Below are 23,215 nucleotides of genomic sequence, written 5' to 3' on the forward strand. Positions count from 1 at the left end.
GAAAATGATGAATGCACTCTCGATGAAGAGAGACATGCCCATCATCAGAGGAGGCCTCCAAAGTCAGACTTACCCAATCTAAAACCTGTCCTGCCGACAGGTTCCATTCACTGTCTATGTGACTGTCAGAGATGGATGAATGCAGCATTTGGACACCTCCAGCCGCCTCATAGACAATGAATGGAAAATTAGGAAGCACACCGAGCCACCTCTTCATTCTAATGGAGCCCCATTCTCGGAATTACTGGAGTTCAAATGGAGGGGTCACTACTAAAAATGTAAGGAAAGTGCAAATTCTCATGCTAGCCCTGTAGGTTATGTCACTGCAAAGCGCATGTGTTCTCAATAGTGATGGCTGATCTCCCTGAGAACAGAAGGATAGAGCATACTGAAATCCAACAGCCCACCCTTTTCTATCAGACACTGTTAGCGGGAAAGTCCGCAACTACCCATACACACTACATGGTTGGTGGGCTTGACCAACATTAATCCAATGCATATCCCACCTACGTCTTCTTCATATATGACTTAGCTGCTGTTCTTCTCCAAGATCGTGAATTTCACATAACACAAACTTTTCCCCTAAAAAACTAGAACACAAACCGACAAAGGTGCTAGTTTCTCACTTCTTTAATGGCGTTGTCTGGGTCTTTTATACTGACGATTTATCCTTCAGATAGGTCATCAATATCAGATCGATGGGGTTACAACACCTGCCGATCAAGTGTTCTCCTGTTATCAGTTGTGGAGTTACACTTCACAGCTCTGTCATCTGATAGTGGCCACGACCGGGTATTGCACATATGCCCGTATTCAACTGAAGAGGAGTGGATTTGCAGTACCCCACTTCTGCCACTATACAGTCGATGGAGCTGTTCCACTCCACAACTGATAAAATCCGGCACCGCTGATATGTGGAAGTGCCAACTGTTACATCCCCATAGATCTGATATCCTTATCATTTGTCATCAACATAAAAGAAGTGGATAACCCCTTTAAAGTGCTTTTCCAGGCTCGGGTTCAAGTCTGTAGTCACTCTATATGACTGCAGACTTGTGAGTCTTCACGGCGTGTACAGTGCACTCTATCAGGATTTCCCGATGCCGAAACCGGGAGCAGGCGGTCATGTGACTGCAAGTATGCAGTTTGCATATTTCAGACCACATTCCGACTAGACGTGTTCAGTTCAAGTGTATTGAGCGAAGCCATGCAAGTCTAGTCGGCATGTGACTGCAGGTATACAAATTACATATTTGCAGTCACGTGCCTGCCTGCATCGATACTTGAGAATCCTGAAGAGTCACAAGTGTGCAATCACACAGAGTGACTACAGACTTGAAACCAGGGCTGTAGAGTTGGTAAGCCAAACCTCCGACTCCACAATTTCCATGACACTGACTCCGACTCCAGCTCCACCAAAATGGGCTCCGACTCCCGAGACTCTGACTTCACAGCCCTGCTAGGGCTGTGGAGTTGGTAAGCCAAACCTCTGATTCCTCAATTTCCTTCACACCGACTCCACCAAAATGGGCTCCGACTCCAACTCTACGACTCCACAGCCCTGCTTGAAACCCAAGCCAGAATAACCCGTTTAAGAAGTCAACAGGCGCCATTTGCCTATGAACGAAGTCTACGGGACACACTATAGGGTCTACCGGTAGGTCACAAGCTACTATTTGGTCACAACTAGTCTACGCTATGAAAGCCCATCATACTTTATTGTAAATCCTCTAAAAGTTAGAAAATTCCAAAGTTTTAGTTTAAACCATACGCTCGTCCCTGGGTTATTCAAACATATGTAAAATGAAAAACCAAAAAGCTAATAAAAAAAAAAAGAAAGAAAAGAAAACACAAATATTTCAATGCAAATGCTATTTTCTTGGGCACGGAGCAGCGGTTGCGGTTAATAGGATCAAACTGGCAAGACGTTAAAATAAATAACGTGGTCAGTGAACGTGTGAATCTGTAGGTCGGTGTAAGCCGTAAATTAGAATGTCACAGATGAGTTTCAAGACTCTTTCATCCAATTTTCAAAAGAGCGGCTCTACATGGCGTGACCTCTCGGGAGATAATTCCATAACGGCATTAAAATCATATAAACGGTTTTATTCAAATTATACAAATCAGCTTATCACAACACTGTTGGTTCATCTGGAAGGCTTTTTCAATGCTGTTACTGAAATCAGAATTAGCATAATCCAACTTAAACCCATTCTTGAGCCCCTTGCTAATTATATATATCTCCAGCTCAAGGCCTTGCCCTTTCAACATCTGCTCGGATGGGAGCTTTGAGTCTTTTTTAATTTGTAGGTCATTTGCAGGTCAAGATTTATGTTGTATCGTTCGCATTTGACATTTGATACAATTAGTCATTGTCGTACATTGTGTAGCCTTGGTGCTAACGCATTTGGAGATATATAAATTCCTCGCTAACATCCAATATATTTTTTTTTCCCTTTTCTTTTTTCAGCTAAAACGCAAATATTTTTATTTTTTTTTTTAGAATTTTTCAGCTACAAAACACATCGACATCTTATAATCCGCCTCATTCGATCAACTGTACAGTAAATTTATAATGAAAAAAAAAAAGCGAAAGGGAAAGTTTTGTAGAAATTGGACTTTTCCATTGAAATTACTAATCAATTAATTATTTTTTCAATGTTCCTTATGTTTAATAAATGCATGGAGAGCGGCTGGGGAAGAGCAGGATAATTTTTTGTCTTCTCGCTTGAGTTTTTTTTTCTTAAAGTGGTTAACCGGCCATTTAAAACGGATGGCTTATCCTTAGGGCAGGTCAGGCGAGCGTCATTTTGGTCCGGGTGCAATCAGTCAAAACATCGGATCGTACTTGGACCAATATTATGCTATGGGGTTGTGCAAATGTCAGATTTTTTTCTGAGACCACGCCGGTCCGAGGAAAAATTGCTGCAAGTTTGATCTGATGCAAGTCAATGAGTCCATGGAAAACATTGGACTGCACTCGGATGACTTTAGAATGCAGTCCAATTTCCACGGACTAACAGAATGGAAAAGAAGGAAAACAATTTTGTCCCATCTTCTCCACATCCGAGAGATTCGGATCACACCGTGATCATGTTCTGATCAGTGTTTGATTGGAGTGTGATTTGCATAATTTTCTCGGATGAGCGAATATACAGTCGTTTATTCCGCAGGGAGGCTAAAGTGACATAACTGTCCATATATGGTAACTGTTCATATATGGTATCTGTCCATATATGGTATCTGTCCCTATATGGTATCTGTCCCTATATGGTAGCTGTCCATATATGATAACTGTCCATGCATGGTAACTGTCCCTATATGGTAACTGTCCATATATGATGTGTTCATATATAGTAACTGTCCACATATGGTAAGTGTCTATATATGGCTAATGTCCATATATGATAAGTGTTCATATATGGTAACTGTCCATATATGGTAGCTATCCATATATGGTAGCTGTCCATATATGGTAAATGTCCCTATATGGTAACTGGCCATATATGGTATCTGTCCATCTATGGTAACTGTCCATATATGTATCTGTCCATATATGGTATCTGTCCCTATATGGTAGCTGTCCATATATGGTAACTGTCCATGCATGGTAACTATCCATATATGGTTAATGTCCATATATAATGTGTTCATATATAGTAACTGTCCACATATAAGTGTCTATATATGGTTAATGTCCATATATAAGTATTCATATATGGTAACTGTCCATATATGGTAGCTGTCCATATATGGTAAATGTCCATATATGGTTAATGTCCATATATGATGTGTTCATATATAGTAACGGTCCCTATATGGTAGCTGTCCATGTATGGTAATTGTCCATGTATGGTAATTGTCCATATATGGTAATTGTCCATACATGGTAGCTGTCCATATATGGTAACTGTCCATATATGGTAGCTGTCCATATATGGTAACTGTCCATATATGGTACTTGTCCATATATGGTACTTGTCCATATATGGTAGCTGTCCATATATGGTTATATGTGGGTTGTATCCTCTTCCCATGCACTATTTCTTCCCCCACTTCCTTCCCTTGTATAGTTTAGGTATCAGCACAGGAAGGCCGGTGGGTGGATGTGTATTGTGACCAGACAGGTCAGACAGATGTGTATATACAGAAGCATTATATTGAACCTGTGCTCGGAGGTTTTGCTATAGAGAGAGAGAGAGCTGCATGGCGACATATGCCACTGTATGTTATATTGCGGGATACGTGGTAGTGTGCTGTTGTATGTCAGCAATCCTCCCGATGTACACCCCTGATGGAAGGCTCACTATATAATGTGAACAAGGCCTAAATGCGAGTCCGCAATGGTCCACCAACTCTCAATGCTCTGCATGCCCAACCACCGTCCCCATAGACCGTGAATACAGTACTGGTTGCGGGGACGCACTACTACGCTCTATTCACCCAGGGAACGTGGGACCTCCATGCTCAGAATCGGTGGGGTCCCACCAGTTAGACCCCTACCAAACATACACGTGCAGAGGTGAAAAATGCTAATCGTGGGCCAATCCCCATCTATATAAATTAGATACAACACTCAACTATTCCTGAATTTCAGCGTGAAGCGACATAAGACACGGAAGGTGCCGAGAAGTGATATAAATGGGTACGTGGAAGAAATACTGCCGGTGTCTGTATCTGTACAGGACACATTCAAGGTCAAGAGTCTGGCTGGTAAATTCATTTCTAATGTGTTATGATAGATTAAGTAGATATTAATGAACGAGGAAGAGATCATTATTCCTCTCTTCCAACCGCGCTCCCCAAGGATCCCATTTATTGTCGCTCCTTAAATTGTTTTAGATGGTATAAAAAATTAAGGGATAATATTCTCTCTCTTATGATTATATTTTCATTACATTTCATGCTGTTTAACTAAAAAATTGTTTTCCGGAAGACTTCATTACACTTTTGACAAATTGCGCTATTTATATGCAGCATCTGTTCCCTGTCATAATCAGATATATGGGAGAAGAGAGTAAATGAGCATGGCTGAGGGCCAGTCTTGTATCAAGGGCTAGGCTACTCAGGGGAAGGAGAATGGCAAACTCTCTGGCCTTTATCCGTGATACTATAGTAGTGACGTCAATCATGTATACAGAGGTGTAAATGGAAATTCTAGGATCCACATGCAAAATTCGAAGAAGGCCTCCACCTACCATGTGCATTTACCATCCTGGTCGATGGGCTCAATTACTTTGATCAAAATGTGCACTAAGAACCTCACGTTCTTAAGTATTTATCAATAGCGGAATTCATGTAACTAATGTTTGCAGATTGGTGTTGCACAAAAACATTGCGACTTATTAAGCTGTTTTATACCAGAATTATGTTGTAAAACCAGCACGGCGGCTCAGTGGTTAGCAGTAGAGAACTTGGGGGAACTTGCTCGGAGAACGTTTGCCAATCTCAAATTTGGCACAAACGTAGCTCATTCGGAATCGTGTTCGGTTTCATGAGCATTTTCCTTGAAATTGCCAAAGTTCGGTAAATGATCGAGTTTCCACTAACGCTTTTGTTAGGACTTTAAATAGGATAGTGGTGGTGTATGATGAGCAGGGGGACGTCTTTGATGAGGGGCAGACTCTTATTATTATTATTTTTTATTAACTTAATGTGTGGAGATTCCGGTAGCCAAACAGGGCGCAGAAACCATACACAACATCCAGACACAAGGGCTTGTGTCATTGGCTGCCAAAGTCACATGTCCCTCTCCATATAAACAGCGGACATGTGGCTTCAGCGCCATTTGGGGAGTGTAAGGCTGTGTGCACGTGGTGCCTTTTTGCAGACTTCCTGTGACAGCGCGAGAAACACCGGCGCTACACACTGCAGGAGCGATTACCTCCTGTGTCAGTGTGTAGCCGGCTGTCCTGGAGAGCAGTCGCATCAGTAATTGCTCTCAAAGTCATCAAGTCATCTTCACTTCGGACAGGTGAGGAATATGGTTGTTTTATCATATTAATTCATTTACAGGGGGCATTGGCTTCAGTGGACTGGGCAATAATGTGAATATGGTTTAATTTAGAGTCAATAAAGGAGTCTGTGTCATTTGTTCAAATAAAGGACTTTATTCTCGGGATGTCTTATACATGCCTCTCCATTACTAACCTCTGGACTTGATGTCAACTGACAATACAAAGGTGAAATGAACCCCCAAATGTCACCCCACTTGCCACCGCACCACTGTAAGTGGGAAGAGCTAGGCTAAGTGCCAGATTTGGCACATCTTATGGATGTGCCATTTCTGGGGTGGATGAGAACTGATGTTTTAAGTTTGGAACAGGGCAGATATTCATGGCCCCTCCCCAGGCTATTAATAACAGCCCACAGCTGTCTGCCTAGCCTTTGCTGGCTATTAATTATAGGGGGACTCTATGTCTTTTTTTGGGGGGTGGTAGGGTCCCCCCCATTTTAATAACCAGGAAAGACTTAGTATACAGCTGTGAGATGATATTAATGGCCTGGGAAGCTCCATGGGTATTATCCCATCCCAGATTATAAACATCTGACCCCAGCTGTCTGCTTTCCCTCTGCTGGTTAATAACATTTCAGAGGATCTCATGCAATTTTTTTTCAGAAAATAATTTATTTAGTAATAAAATACATGTACAGTAAGCTACACACGAATTGTACTAATTATATATGTGACTGACCTCATCAATTTTTACAGTTGTGTACAACTTACGGTATATTTTGCCACGATTATATGAGTTTATTTAAGTACAAAAAAAATGCCCCCAAAGATGTACAATCCTAATGGCTTATATATTGGAATTAAGCTTACCTTTTTCCACTCATTTGTTCCTTTAGTTTGCTGTACATTTCTAAGGCTGAAGAGATGGAAAAGAGAAGCAATTAGAAAAATAGTAATTTAATATCTACAACTTTAATAAAGATTGAGAAAAAATAGATATATAATAATGGTACTATGTATTATAGGAATATATCATAGTCAAAATGTAAAAGACCCCCCAAATGCCCAACCAGATTACCTCCCAATACATCATATTAGACAACACAGAATCCCTACGATCAAGCAGCATAAGTGATATCTAAAGTGTCCTTGCCAGAAGTGCAGCTCCTGTATAAAAGTTTAGTCCATCAGCAATACTGTTTATTTAGATAACATTTTTTTAACGTTTTATGTAACACTATATCCTATAGCCTCATCAACATTAAAGGGAACCTGACATTAGATTCATCCTGCTCAACTGGACAAAGGAGGGGGAGAAGCCAGCCGGAGAAGTCATCGGACTAATCAGGTCTTTGCCTTTGTCCCTTGGTCACATTTCAAAATATACCTGGTGTCAATCGCACACCCAGGCTCTGATTCATGTTGCCTGAGGGTCGGGCAGCATGAATCTCCTGACATGTTCCTTTTAGATCTTGTGACAGCTCTCGAGCATCTATTCATTCATTCATTCATTCCAGTACTCACTATTAAAGCTCAGATTTTTGTCAGGTCAGATAATGCTAATAACCTGCAGAGAAAGGTTAAATCTGCAGGTTAACAGCATTAGAATGATGCCCAGCCACAGCACTGAAAGTACTGGCACACCTGCTTAACTGAAAGCTGGAGGCCCCAGGGAGATATACAGTTCATTATCTTCTGAGAGCCGCCGGCTTTCAGTTATGCAGGTGTGCCAGCACAACTACAGACATCGCTCACTATCCTGTGAGAGGTGGCTGTAAACACCCCGTCACTGACTGACAGTCGGCTCGGCAGGGCATACGTGCAGAGCCATCAGGCAGTAAAAGTGCCAGGATGTGCTTACAACCCCGACTTATGGTGTGGTGAGCGATAACTGCAGCTGTGCTGGCACGCCTGCATAACTGAAAGCCGGCGGCTCCAAGGAGAAATAAAGTTTATTATCTCCCGAGTCTATATTTTCAGCACAGCGTCTGGGCACCTTCCTAATGCTATTAACCTGCATATTAGCCCCATATCTGCAGGTCAGTAGCATTATCTCACCTGACAGGGTCCTTTGAATTAACAAATGACTAAGCCAGCTCTGCCCTGAGAGATGCAGGACTTGTAGTAATCCATCTCTGCAGTCTTCAGTATAAATTGCTAATTTTACCCGCTAGCACCTTATATAAAGATTCATCTTAAGGTGCATTTACACTACATAATTATCAGGAAAGAGCATTTCTAGGAACGCTTGTTTTACGATTCGCTGGGTGAAACGATTTGTGCTGTGGAGAAGATCATCGTTCTCGGCAGCGCATCATTCTTTGTAAACACGACTTGTGCTGCCGAGAACATTGACAGCCTATACACACTGAGCCATCTGGTTCAGTGTGCATCTGAAGCTTCATCCGCCTGTGTAAACAGGATATTAAATGACTGCCGATCAGCAAACAAGTAGTTGACTGACAGTTGTTTAGTGCTGCCGATTGGCTGCTTACACAGACCCTTATGCTGTCCTGGCTGTTTTATTATATCTTCTATATAATGCGCAACATAATAAGCAATTTGGCATTACATGAGAGCTTCAGTGCCACATGGCGACTGCACAACGCTCAAATGAATCCAACGCCTGTCAACGTGAACTGTAATCCCGGGACTGCGAGAGATCGAAACGCGCCGAGTGGCTTACAGGTGGTGTAAAATAGTTTATTACTTTATCACGTACTTTATCGCCCTCCAAATCCACAAATACATTCCTATATCTTTCAAAAGGTTTAAAGGCCAATTCAGAGATTCGGCACAATTCTGTGCCACAAATAACGTGGCAAAAGTAGATCTGCCATGTTAGATTTTTCGGCTTTTATTATCGACTTGCTTTAAAATTAAAAAGAGGATTCCAGGCAGACAAAAAACAAAACAAAACAAAAAAACCCAAACAAAAGCTAAGATCTAAGATCAAAAGATAAAGCTCTTACCAATATTGCATTTTTTAATACAGCACTTTTGACATCGCTCTGCATTCACTAGTTCGGCCGTGATAGTAACGGTCCCGACAGCCACTGCGCTCTCTCCAATCGTTCCCCCATTTTGCGTGACCTGGCTTCTTTCATGTGCCCCCTTATACTGCACCATCGCGGATGCTACGTGCCGCTGTGTAGTAGCCGGAATCCATAGACCTGGCTTCCTTCATGTGCCCCCTTTATACTGCATCATCGCGGATGCTACGTGCCGCTGTGTAGTAGCCGGAATCCATAGACCTGGCTTCCTTCATGTGCCCCCTTATACTGCATCATCGCGGATGCTACGTGCCGCTGTGTAGTAGCCGGAATCGATAGACCTGGCTTCTTTCATGTGCCCCCTTAAACTGCACCATCGCGGATGCTACGTGCCGCTGTGTAGTAGCCGGAATCGATAGACCTGGCTTCCTTCATGTGCCCCCTTATACTGCACCATCGCGGATGCTACGTGCCGCTGTGTAGTAGCCGGAATCCATAGACCTGGCTTCCTTCATGTGCCCCCTTATACTGCATCATCGCGGATGCTACGTGCCGCTGTGTAGTAGCCGGAATCCATAGACCTGGCTTCCTTCATGTGCCCCCTTATACTGCATCATCGCGGATGCTACGTGCCGCTGTGTAGTAGCCGGAATCGATAGACCTGGCTTCTTTCATGTGCCCCCTTATACTGCACCATCGCGGATGCTACGTGCCGCTGTGTAGTAGCCGGAATCCATAGACCTGGCTTCCTTCATGTGCCCCCTTATACTGCATCATCGCGGATGCTACGTGCCGCTGTGTAGTAGCCGGACACCGAATGCGCTGCTCTGGGTGAGCGTGTGAGCGAGGAATGCAGCTCTGTGCGTGTTAGCAAGAATATGGAACAGACAACCACGAGGAAAGAGAGCCATGCCAGCAGAATTTATAGAGGCTGCCATCCCGCCTCATACATGGGAGCGAGTTGCACGAAGAGAGAAATTTCCAAAATAATAGGGAAAAAAATGTGAAAGGGATTAGCCAATTATATACTCATTTCAAGAACTTTTTTTTCCTTGGCGGACAACCCCCTTTAAGTCGGCCATACACATGACCTAGATGTTGGCCGTTTCTCCTGATTGCCCCAAATACATACAGATTGGCCATGCTTGTTTATTAACAGGGAGGGAAGAACACGACGCTGCCAGACCCCAGCAGCACTTTTCACCCCTTCTTACTGTTTCTCACAACATAGATGGTGACAGAGGCATCTGGCAGTCACTTATCTGACCGCACTCTATAACGTCAACATGCGCGTTCGGCCAAGGAAAACAAGCAAGTTAATGGGGAAATTGTCGTAATTGACTATAATTGTTGGTCAAAAGCTCTTCCAGCCAACAATTATTTTATGTCAATGGCCAGCTTGAGTCAGGCAACCGAGCCAAAGAGGACTGACTGAGATGAACCCTGGGATCGGGACTCACAACAAAGTACTATTTTAGTGATTGAAGCAGGCTCAAAAACTTCTCAAAGTAAAAAAGGGTCACGGTAAACGTACATCGTTATCCTGATAATAGTCCAAATGCAACAGAATTTCACTCATGCAAAACCATCTGTCAAATTATAGTAAAGCTAGCTGGCAAGCGAAAAGACTAAAATCAAGTAGTAAAATTTTTAATTACCAAAATTTAATAGAAAACTCACCCGGAAGGCACAGTTGTAATTTGTCAACTACAGTTGCAATATTTCTTTGTTGTGTCCTGCACCGAATGGTCTCCTCAGTCTTAGCAATGACCTTTTTAAAATGAAAGAAATGGATCCAAATTTTGGTAAAATTTTTGACTTAGATAGGAAAATTTGAAAAAAATAGTTTTGCTCGCAAGACCTTTTTCTCTTACCTCCTTCCCTGCTTCTTGAAATCGTCGGTTGGTATCGGTAACTTGGACCTTAAAGAAATGATTTTGCCTTTGTTATTAAGAAATAAGCAAAATAGTGCCCTAATGTAACTGCTCACCCTTGTAATCAGATCATGATTCATGAGAGGTTTCGAACAAAACCGGGCAAATTCAAATTAACTCTACAGCTTGAACTTGAACTTTCGATCACAACGAGCTTTTGTTAACTTTAATTACTTATGGCAGTTCGTACTAACAGATTCTGTGGCAAACTTCTCAAATTTACTTGGGCTTTTTGAACTTTATTTGTTCCTCCGGGTCTGTCAAACAATTCAAATCATTGACCCAATTGGCCACTGGTCCCTTTTTGATAACCTCAATGAGGTCTATGCTCCATTCATTGTCCGCAGGAGATGGCAATGGCATTTCTCTTGTAATTAAACATTCATACTTTGCTGAATGCAAACACTGGGTGGTTGATTCACATCAAAAGTGGAAATCTACAAACCCCAGCAAGATTTTCCATGCCGCAGGTGCAGGAAGAGCGCGACCTCCTACTTTCCCACATATTGAGCGGACTCATTAGGTCATCATAATAAGGAAGCGCATTGGGCTTGATTGAAAATCTCATTAATTTCGCAACAAAGATGTTCAATGACCTCATTGATGCCGCGTTTTGTCCCCTGTTATCTGAATATCATTTATATAATGGTCTTCCAAATCGTAAAAAAGCTCAGCTGAACTGCGCTCGACCTGTCTGCTGGGCAGATTTCGTTCGGCAGAAGTGTAAAGGGAGCTAAAAGGGGTTGGGTACAGTGTGACCTCTGTCTGAAACCCCGACACTTTTCTCGAAAATTAAAGCGTAATCTTCCCAAAGCTAAATGCGAAGAACAATTAATAGTGATATCCCACACGTAATTGAAAATTCTAGCTCCATCCCAAAGGGGGTACGAGGGTAATTTGGCAGGAGTTGCTGGAGAGGAATTAAAAGTTGAAAGAATGTTTTTGTGTGTTGGCATAAAACCCCCTCTAAATCGCGTCGGTGCACCTGCAACACAAAGCGACTTTCTGAGAAAGTGCGGAAAAGACTTATTAGCTATTGCTGTCCAGGTGCCAATGACGCAGGAGTCAAGTGCACGTACGTACTACGCACGCTGTATGGCCTCGGCAATGTGAAGAAGACAGTGAGCTAATGAGGATCACAGTATTCACGGACAAAACACAGATTGAGGCTACTCATGTGGAGGCATGAGAGCAGTGAAAATTTACCCAAGGCTTTAATTGTCCTCAGGGTACAGACCGCCAAATGGTTTCATGGAGTGACAGCACTTCCTTCAGCCGAAATAATTGCCGTTGTATTCAGTTTTTTCATAAATCAATAGTACAAGGGAAGATAATATTTCTTTTCACTTTTCATCCTCCTGGAATGATATGTCATTCTCAATTTAAAGGGTAAAATCATCACATTTTCCCATTATTGGGAAAGGAGATGACAGTTGCTGCTCATAAAGGTCTATGAGAAGGGAAGAGCTAGAGGCAGACTCACGCATTCTGCTCCTCCTTATCCCACCCCTCTCCATAGACCTTTATGAGCAGCAATTGTCATCTATTACAGAAATGGGAAAATCTGTAGTCACTGAAACTTTAACCTGTGAATTGAAAACTTTCGAAATTAATCATCGGCTCAGGAGAAAAAGATGTAGATTTATCTGGTAAGATAAATTACAAAGTTTCTTATGACTATTTATGGAGGGGAAAAAAATGATTAAAACAACGGTTATTCTTTAATCTGCGATTATCATGAACTAGATGGAGGCCCGATGCTATCGCATCGGGAGGGCGTAATGTCACGATGGGGGCAGGCATGCGGCACTGTTGTTGCCTAATGGCATCCTGTGATAATCTAATGACTTTTGTATCAGGGGACTCATGTGCTTGATGCCTACACTAATATGCATTGTTTTTGTCAAAGCGATGCTGTTGCTCTTCAAGAGTCTCAATTGCCCTTTGTTGTCTTTGCCGTTGTGCCTTTGCTTTCCTTTCATTGTTATTGGCGTACTTTTTAGGAGGAGCCATGTTGGCGTTGATATTTGCTTTTTAAAGGGGTTTTCCCACGAACAAAAGTTCATTTTAAAAATTGTCTGTGCCTGACCGTGTACGGAACATACCACAGCTCCTGGGCAGGGGAGGAAGCAAAAGACAATACTGACATTACAGCAGGAGATCACAGAGGATACATTTTGTGAGGTAAAATATTTTTTAAAAATAGTCAGTGAAATATTTTACCTCAAAAAATGAATCCACTCTGATCCCCTGCTGTAATGTCAGTATTATTTTTTGCTTCCTCCCCTGCCCAGGAAATGTGGTAAGCTCTGTACACGGTCAGGCACAGTCAATTTTTAAAATGAACTTTCGTTCGTGGGAAAACCCCTTTAAAAAGCAAATATCAACGCCAACATGGCTCCTCCTAAAAAGTACGCCAATAACAATGAAAGGAAAGCAAAGGCACAACGGCAAAGACAACAAAGGGCAATTGAGACTCTTGAAGAGCAACAGCATCGCTTTGACAAAAACAATGCATATTAGTGTAGGCATCAAGACGACACTCAGATCTACCTCTCTGGCCCAGATGTCACCTCTCTGCTGTCCAGAATTCTGGAGTGTCTATCAGTCATATCCTCCTTCTTCACCTCTCGCTTCCTAAAACTCAATGTAGACAAAACAGAACTCATCATCTTTCCCCCATCTTGCGTATCCCCCTACCTGATCTGTCTATTATGGTAAAAGGCATCACGCTCTGTCCCACACCTGAAATCCGCTACCTCGGGGTAACTCTCGACTCTGCCCTGTCCTTCAAACCGCATGTCCAAACTCTTGGCACCTCCTCTCGCCTCCAACTCAAAAATATTGCCAGAATCCGTCCCTTCCTCAGCCCACAATCTACTAAAACTCTTGTGCATGCCCTCATCATCTCCCGCCTCGATTACTGCAACACCCTCCTCTGTGGCCTCCCCACTAACTCTCTTGCATCACTCCAATCTGTCCTCAACTCTGCTGCCCGACTAATCCACCTCTCTCCTCGCTACTCCCCTGCTTCTCCCCTCTGCAAATCCCTCCACTTTCTCCCAATTCCCCAACGAATCCAGTTCAAACACTGATCTACAAAACCATCCACAACCTGTCCTCTCCCTATATCTCTGAACTAATCTCCCAATATCTTCCCTCATGTAATCTTCGATCCTCCCAAGAACTCCAACTCTCCTCCACACTTATTCGTTCCTCACACAACCGCCTCCAAGATTTCTCCTGAATATCCCCCATCCTCTGGAATTCCACACCTCAACACATCCGATTATCCACCACCCTCAGATCCTTAAGACGGAACCTGAAAACCCATCTCTTCAGGAAAGCCTACAGCCTACAATAACCATGTCGCCTGACCACAGCAGAGCTGCCTCCTCACCACCACCAGAGCTGCCACCTCACCATCACCAGAACTGCTGCACCCCCGACCTTCTGTCTCTTCCCCATTATCCCGTGAAATGTAAGTCCGCAAGGACAGGGTCCTCTCCCCTCTGTACCAGTCTGTCATTGTAAAATTTTTTTTTTACTGTAAACGATATCCATAACTCTGTATGTAACCCCTTTCTCATGTACAGCACCATGGAATTAATGGTGCTATATAAATAATAATAATAATAATGCTCATTATAGTAAGTCATTATACAGACTGTCAATCATGACCAGGAAGTTCATTATCATGTGCTACGCTGCAGGAAAAATTACATTTCAGCATTAGTTTGGCACATAAATACCTTATCAGATGAGATAAATCTACACCCATACTGCTAACAGTAGTGATTGGGTTCCATCAGTTTGACCTGACAGGTATATTAAAAGAGCTGTCTGAGTAAAATAGGGGACTGAATATGGAAAAAATACCAAACACAGCCATGATCTCCTACCGGCACTCACCTGGATCCAGCACAGGCCGCTCAATAGTCGGCACAGAGGCCGGAAGCATGAAGGTCACCTTTCCACAAGCCTTAGGATTGTTGCAGCGGTCCAGTGACTTGAACAGCGGATGTTTTTCGATGACTACTCAAAGTCACTAGTCCGCTGCAGTCAATCATTGGCTGCGACTTGTTGAACATGACATCACCGATCCAATCTCTGATCAAACCACAAAGTGGCCTGAGCTGGAGCCAGGTGGGCACTTGCAGGCAGGCTGGGACTGGCCAACAGGATAACAGGAGAATCCTCCGGTGGGCCGATGTGCAGGAGTGAGCCACCACTCTCTTATACGAGCAGTACTTGGCACACTACACTTGATTCACCATATTCAGCATCTTATTAATTTAACAATCAACCCCTTTTATTGATATAGAATTTTATGAATGAGGATAAAGTCATATTTGCATGTAGCTAAAAAGTGGGGCCCCGGAGTTGATGTTACTGGTGGTCCCTTGGCACCGCCAGGCCGACACTGCTGGTAGGTGAGTAAGACTAAGTTTCCTATTTTTCTAAATCAAGTCCCCTGGGAAAACGTGTTTTTTTTTTTTATAAAGAAACAAATCAGCACAGAATATTGAATCTGAAAACTACATTTGGTTGAAACATGGACATTTCCTTCCGGCCTAATACTATTTCTTACAATTCATTCAGACTGCAGTTGTCCAAAAACAGTGCATAACCTATACCGGAGATTTGCTTGGAGCTGCTTACACTAAGTCCTGCAGGATTTGCTGCCAATAAACTGACACGCAAATGTTCGCTGTTTAATTAGTGCGATTCTTAGCCAAATATCCGGGAATATTACATGTAGGTTCCCCAATGTAACACTTGCATGTTTCGGCTTTCCAATCTGAGACGGAAGCTGCCCCTAGATATCCACTTTTAGTCTAGACCAGTCTTCCTCTCCTCTGCCCCCGAAATGCCTTCAACGGATCCATCATTGAGGATTTCATCCAAACGTACCAGTCATATCCAGCGTAAGTCTAACTGACACTTCTTTTCTGCCTAGTATGAAGAGACTAGCTGCCGTTTTGTCTTCCGCACACAATTCATAGATGTGAGGGGCTCCTGCTCGCCTGTCTCTATGTTGCACATGCTCAGAAGCAAGGAGGACATTATACAGTACTTCTAAGCAGTGTAGCTGTGAATCCAGCCCTAAAGTGAGATAAATCTATTGCTATAAACTATAGCATGGTCTAACTGTCTTTAATTGTGCTGAGTGATGTATCTGGCCCGTTTTCCCATAGAGGTAACATCTACTAGTTTTTTCTGCCCCAGGAAAAGCTGGGTGATACCCAAACTGGCCATCAATACAGCTCTCATGTGAGTTGAGAACTTAAAATCTGACTTGTCGAGGACAACTGCAATACAAAAGTATTAAGCAATGTTATGATCCAGCTTTTATCAGACCTTCATGTCCATGTGATAATCATGGGCAATGCACATACACCTCGTCGCATGTGCTGGGCGATAACTGCCATGATGCAATAATGCTATGGTTGCATGTGTACATCACGTGTCACAGGTGAAATCGGCTGATACTGGTTTTAGTGGTTAAATTTGCAGATAAGACCATAAGCAAAACAAAAAAAGCCTTTAGGGTAGTGGAGAGGACTCCTTACCTTCAGCTTCTCAGCATCTGCCCTAACTTTTAAGAGCTCATTTATGGCATCTACAAAGCCTTGATGGTGGAAATTGCACATTTTTTCGATTTCACGGTCATGGTTTCGAATCCGGGTGTCAAGCTTTTCCATGAACCTTTGGTGAGCATTTGGCTGGTCATCGTACACAGAGCTGTGGAGACACAAGATGTACAGGGTTGTCATTACTTAGCTGGGAAAACAAACAGTTAAAAACGCTGCAAAAGTAACTTCAAGTATAATACCCTCCATGGTAAATGATAGGAATGTGAGGAGACAGTGGCCAAATATAAGCCGAGGCTGCAGGCTGAGCACGTCTTTAACGGTCATTGACCTCTGTGATGACTACTAATATTGCCTAAATATAATTATAAGACACTGCAAACGTATGAATGTTGGTAAAATATTTCATTACCATATTTTGCCTCCTTCTCTCCCAATCACTATGCTGCAGTGCTGTTTTAAAGCCCAGTTCGTGCTCCTTTAGAAGCTGCTTTCAGCTGCTGCTCAGCAAAGATCCATGTTCTCTTACCAAACAGAGTACAAGACTTTCCCTGTCTGAGCCTTTCTGATCTGCAGTCTCACAATCCGACAGGGAAATTCCTGTACTCTGAGTGTAACCAGAGTAGATCTTAGCGGAAAGCAGCTTCTGAACAAGCAATGAACAGGCCATGTAAAACAGCACTGCGGCAGGGTTTGGGAAAGAAGGAACCATAATAAGGTAATGAAATGTATGAGAAACAGTCATAGCTTTGCAGTGCTATTAGCTACTTTTTAATAATAATAATAATAATAATAATAATAATTTTATTTATATAGCGCCAACATATTCCGCAGCGCTTTACAAATTATAGAGGGGACTTGTACAGACAATAGACATTACAGCATAACAGAAATACAGTTCAAAACAGATACCAGGAGGAGTGAGGGCCCTGCTCGCAAGCTTACAAACTATGGGGAAAAGGGGAGACACGAGAGGTGGATGGTAACAATTGCTTTAGTTATTCGGACCAGCTATAGTGTAAGGCTCAGGTGTTCATGTAAAGCTGCATGAACCAGTTACCTGCCTAAGTATGTAGCAGTACAGACACAGAGGGCTAATACTGCATAAAGTGTATGAGAACATGATGCGAGGAACCTTTTTTTTTTTTTTTTTTTTATTATAAATAGGCCACACAGGGATCGTTAGGTTAATGCATTGAGGCGGTAGGCCAGTCTGAACAAATGAGTTTTTAGGGCACGCTTAAAACTGTGGGGATTGGGGATTAATCGTATTAACCTAGGTAGTGCATTCCAAAGAATCGGCGCAGCACGTGTAAAGTCTTGGAGACGGGAGTGGGAGGTTCTGATTATTGAGGATGCTAACCTGAGGTCATTAGCGGAGCGGAGGGCACGGGTAGGGTGGTAGACTGATACCAGGGAGGAGATGTAGGGTGGTGCTGAGCCATGGAGTGCTTTGTGGATGAGGGTAGTAGTTTTGTACTGGATTCTGGAGTGGATGGGTAGCCAGTGTAATGACTGGCACAGGGTAGAGGCATCGGTGTAACGGTTGGTGAGGAATATGATCCTGGCTGCAGCATTCAGGACAGACTGGAGCGGGGAGAGTTTTGCAAGAGGGAGACCGATTAGTAGAGAGTTACAATAGTCCAGACGAGAATGAATAAGTGAAACAGTCAGAGTTTTTGCAGAGTCGAAATTAAGAAAAGGGCGAATTCTAGAAATGTTTTTGAGATGCAGGTAAGAAGAGCGAGCCAGTGATCGGATGTAGGGGGTGAATGAAAGGTCAGAATCAAGGATGACCCCAAGGCAGCGGGCATGTTGCTTTGGAGTAATGGTGGAACCGCACACGGAGATGGCAATGTCAGGCAAAGGTAGGTTAGTAGAGGGAGAGAACACGAGGAGTTCAGTTTTTGACAGGTTTAGTTTCAGATAGAGGGAGGACATGATGTTAGAGACAGCGGTAAGACAATCACTGGTGTTTTCTAAAAAGGTCGGTGTGATATCGGGAGCAGAAGTGTATAATTGGGTGTCGTCAGCATAGAGATGGTACTGGAAACCAAATCTACTGATTGTTTGTCCAATAGGGGCAGTATACAACGAGAAGAGTAGGGGGCCTAGGACTGATCCTTGAGGAACCCCAACAGTAAGGGGAAGGTGAGAGGAGGAGGAACCAGCAAAACATACAGTGAAGGATCGGTCAGAGAGATAGGAGGAGAACCAGGAGAGAACGGTGTCCTTGAGGCCGATGGAGCGGAGCATAGTGAGGAGGAGCTGATGATCCACAGTATCGAATGCTGCAGAGAGATCCAAGAGAATTAGCATGGAGTAGTGACCATTAGATTTAGCTGTTAGTAGGTCATTAGAGACTTTAATGAGGGCAGTTTCAGTAGAGTGTAAAGAGCGGAAGCCAGATTGAAGAGGGTCGAGAAGAGAGTTATCTGAGAGATAGCGGGTAAGACGGGAGTGGACCAGGCGTTCGAGGAGTTTAGAGATGAAGGGAAGATTAGAGACAGGTCTATAATTAGCGGCACAGTTTTGATCGAGGGATGGTTTTTTAAGTAATGGATGTATGATGGCATGCTTAAATGAGGAGGGAAAAATACCGGAAGTGAGGGAAAGGTTGAATATTTTTGTTAGGTGAGAGGTGATAGCCGGGGAAAGGGACTGGAGGAGATGTGACGGAATGGGGTCACTGGTGCAAGTGGTCGGGCGAGAAGATGCAAGGAGCCTGCTTACTTCTTCTTCTGTAACTGCTTCAAAGTCAGAGAGTGAACTAGATGCAGTGGGGGAGGGAGGACAGTGCATGGTATGAAGAGATTGGGAGATGATTTCCTGTCGAATGTGGTCAATTTTTTCTTTGAAGTAATTGGCCAGATCGTCAGCACGGAGATCCGTGGTTGGGGCCTGCTCTCTTGGGTTGAGTAGGGACTGGAACGTGTCAAAGAGACGTTTAGGGTTATTGGACAGGGAGGTGATGAGGGTGTTGAAGTAGGTTTGTTTGGAGAGGTGAAGGGCAGAATTGTATGTCTTTAGCATGAACTTATAATGGATGAAATCTTCGGGTAGATTAGATTTTCTCCACAGACGTTCTGCGCACCTGGAGCACCGCTGCAGGAAACGTGTTTGCAGCGTGTGCCACGGTTGTTGCCGTCTGTGCCGAGTTGTTTTATGTATAGGAGGAGCAGCTTCATCCAGAGCACTTTGCAGGGTTTCATTGTAATGCTTCAATGCAGAATCAGGACATGAGATGGAGGAAATAGGGGCCAATGAGGACTGCAAGTTCATCATAAGTTTCTGGGTGTTAATGGCCTGTATGTTTCTATAGGTGTGGAAAGTGGGGGTGACCTGAGCGGGATGGCAGTTCTTGATAGAGAATGAAAGAAGGTTGTGGTCAGAGAGCGGGAGAGGGGAGTTTGTGAAGTCATCCACTGAGCAAAGTCGGGAGAAGACCAAGTCAAGGGAGTTTCCATCTTCATGTGTTGGAGAGTTAGTATGCTGCGAGAGGCCAAAAGAGGAGGATAGAGATAAAAGGTGAGAAGCAGATGGGGAGAGGGGAGAGGCAATGGGGATGTTGAAATCACCCATGATAAGGGTGGGGGTGTCACAGGAGAGAAAGTGTGGAAGCCAGGTGGCAAAGTGATCCAGGAACTGATGAGAGGGGCCGGGAGGACGATACACCACCGCCACTCGCATGGAGAAGGGGACGTAGAGTCTGACCACATGGACCTCCATTCCCTGACGATCAGATGGGCCAATTTTGTGTAGTGGCAGCGCTTGTTATGGCGTCTCGGAGAGGCTCTATCCCATTTAAGTGACGGTCAATAATACACTCATTTCTTACAATTACTTGTCCCTAAAAAATGTGGGTGCAAAATATTATATTACGCTTTCACGGATCCCTGATATTGTAGAGTTACCAGACATAAAACAACATTTACGGGCACTGATCGTTAAATAGAAAAATACATAAGAAAATCATTATCTGCACAAATTCGTGACATCCACCGTATGTAAAAAATGGGATCCCAGGACTGTGGATGAGAAGTTACAGCTCATAGTTCATGCATGGTGCGCCACCTGGTGGACACTCTGTGAATTGCAAGATTACATTTGACTTACTTACAAATCTAAGGCCTCTTACTTTGTGTTTTGCCGAGTCCATTGTGCAGGATTTCTCCACCTATACGTCAAATAGTTATCTCTGTATCAGTTCCCCAATAGGATCCTATTGCAATAAAAAAAACATACAAAGTGCAGCACGCAATTTTTTTCTGCATGCCTCTCTACCACAGTCTGTTGTGCACTTTTTGGCCCAGCAAAAAAAAGTATACTAATGTATCCTGCCCGGACACCACCCAAAAGTACCCTTTTTTGGCCTTTCTCAAAGTAAATGGGGACCTATGGATATGTTAGAAACTAAAGACTGGAACTTCAGTGAGGTTTTTGACCAATCAGATTCAACAGAGCATATCAGGTGACAAGACTAACCAATCAGCTGATAAGTTCTTAATTCTAAGCGTGCAGAACACCCAATAAAATATCCATCTGCGCTACATTGCACTGCTGGGGTGGGCGATATTCTTGGCTGCAGGTGAATATCTTATTTAGTGTTTTGCCACTTTCCACCTCTCACAATTAAGAACTTAACAACTGATTGGTTACACCTACAAGAAAAAACAATCCAAAGGGAATTGTGAAAGTATTAAAAATGTATTAATTAACTTAAACGAGTACAATAACTTGCAAAATGAAGATATGAAGACAGAACAGGCTCTTTTCAACTATTTTCAACTTGACAGGTTCCATTTAACCTTCCCGACATCCGCCGTACATACCTAGCGCAAGACGGGAGCGGGCTCACAGGCTGAACCCGCCCCATACCACAGATAATGACTGACACACAGCCAAGACCTGCCGCTGACAGCCGCAGGTGCATAAGGGAACTAACAAATACAGTAAAAAATGTAAAAAAAAAAAGTTTTAAAAAATATGTACATATTAAAAAACAAAAAAATTCAAATTCCACCCACTAAAAATAAAGGTTTTGGGGTTTTTTTAAATTTCACACGTGGCATCGCCATGTCTATAAAAATCCAATCTATCAAAATATAAAATTAATTAACCCGATCATTAAATAATGTAAACAAATAAAAAAAAATTTGATAGCTGTAATTCTGCAAAAAAAAAATGCAGTAAGAAGCAATCAAAATGTCATATCTATCCCAAAATGGTATCAATAACAGCAATGGCTTTCTCGCAAAAAATAAGCCCTCGCACAGCTGCTTTGACAGAAGAATTTAAATGTTAAGGATCTGGAAAAATGCACAATACAAAATGTTTTTTTAAAAGAAAAACACATTTTCATTTTTTTTTCACTACTAAAGTAATAAAAAACAAAACTGGTCAAGTTTGGTATCGTACTGACCTGACACTCATGATGACCAGTAATAATACAGACCTAGGTCACTTTTCACCAAATTAAGTACGCCGTAAAATTAATTCACCCCCCCCCCCCCCCCAATTTTTTTTTTTTTTGCAATTTCACTGCACTTAGAATGTCTCTCCCATTTGTTATACGTAAATCGAATGGTGCCTCTGAAAAGTACAACTCATCCCGCAAAAAGCAATACTCGTATGTCTATATGGACAAAAAATATTAATAATTATACTGTAGTCCTAAAAAGAATGAAGGGGGGGGGGGGGAGGGGGACAGAAACGCAAAAACTGAAATTGGCTGAGGTGAAAAAGGGGTTACACGTCCAGAATTTGGCATTCTAAATGTTGGTAAGTAAAGTTACCTCTAGGAACTAAAAAAAAAAATCAGCCACAGAGTTAAACATATCACAATTTTTTAGATGGGTTATCCATCCTTGGGAATTTTTTTATTACTTTAAAGGGAACTTTATGAAAAGGAGGCTCGTACAAACAGTACTATGGACTTATTCCTTGGCGCCTTGTAAGGTTATATAAAACTGAAATGTTGGCGCGCTTCGAGGTGACAACAACTTTTAGGGCACAAAGGGTCCGCCGCTGGGCGTATCACCGTGACAAACCAACTCGATCCCAAAGGTTTGATCTGCTACACTTGGTCCAAAAATGATCGCAGTGGTAGAGTTATCTACCACTGCGCAGATGTGAGAGCGAATGGCAATGGACCGGTTTGTGCATCCCCTTCCGAGGCCAATGCAGACTTGGGTTGACCAGGGTGATCCCCGAAATGCTGATGACCTAGTTTGACTGGTCAAAAGGTATCAGGGAGTCAAGGATTCCTTGGAGAGGCAATCCACACCAGTCTTGAGGTCCTAACAGGGGGATGGAGGCCCAAAAGGAGGTGGAGCATCCAAGATCCAAAGGGGCGGGGGAGGTAATACCGAAGGTCCCAGCTGGTGATATTGCTGGAAATGTCACGGATCAGGCGATATAGCCGCCCGCTGTCCCCTGACCTCCGAGCAGATGGATTGTAGCCTGAAACACTGTTCATACTATGCATATCTGCCTGCAGCGTGAACTGTCCACCCAGCGAGGGGCTACAAGCTTGTCCTGTAGATGAATGGTCTGCAAGTGACTGGACTGCCAGACTTCAGGAGTTTGGTGGCCCTCACATCCGCTGCACTGACTGGGATGCTAAAGACTATTCAGTGGCCAGAGTGGACATTGAAGTGGCCCAAGATACTGAGTCCCTGGTGGAAGCCATGTGCCTGGGGGCAAATCCCGAAGCCAAGGTCGAGGATGTCACGTTGC

The 23,215-nt window shown here is 43.2% G+C and overlaps 1 protein-coding gene across 4 annotated transcripts in view; it reads right to left on the reverse strand.

The window, feature by feature from the left end:
- EXOC6 (exocyst complex component 6) overlaps positions 1-23,215 on the reverse strand; it is a 300,123-nt gene that overhangs the window by 192,008 nt on the left and 84,900 nt on the right. For all 4 annotated transcript variants that reach the window (XM_069753785.1, XM_069753783.1, XM_069753784.1 and 1 more), the window contains exons 2-5: positions 16,457-16,628; positions 10,824-10,871; positions 10,630-10,720; positions 6,827-6,872 (exon numbers count right to left, since the gene is read on the reverse strand). In XM_069753785.1, coding sequence (XP_069609886.1) covers positions 6,827-6,872; positions 10,630-10,720; positions 10,824-10,871; positions 16,457-16,628 — 357 coding nt within the window. The remainder of the gene's footprint in view (positions 1-6,826; positions 6,873-10,629; positions 10,721-10,823; positions 10,872-16,456; positions 16,629-23,215) is intronic.

Source organism: Ranitomeya imitator, chromosome 2 (assembly GCF_032444005.1).
Source record: "Ranitomeya imitator isolate aRanImi1 chromosome 2, aRanImi1.pri, whole genome shotgun sequence".
Taxonomy (NCBI): Eukaryota; Metazoa; Chordata; class Amphibia; order Anura; family Dendrobatidae; genus Ranitomeya; species Ranitomeya imitator.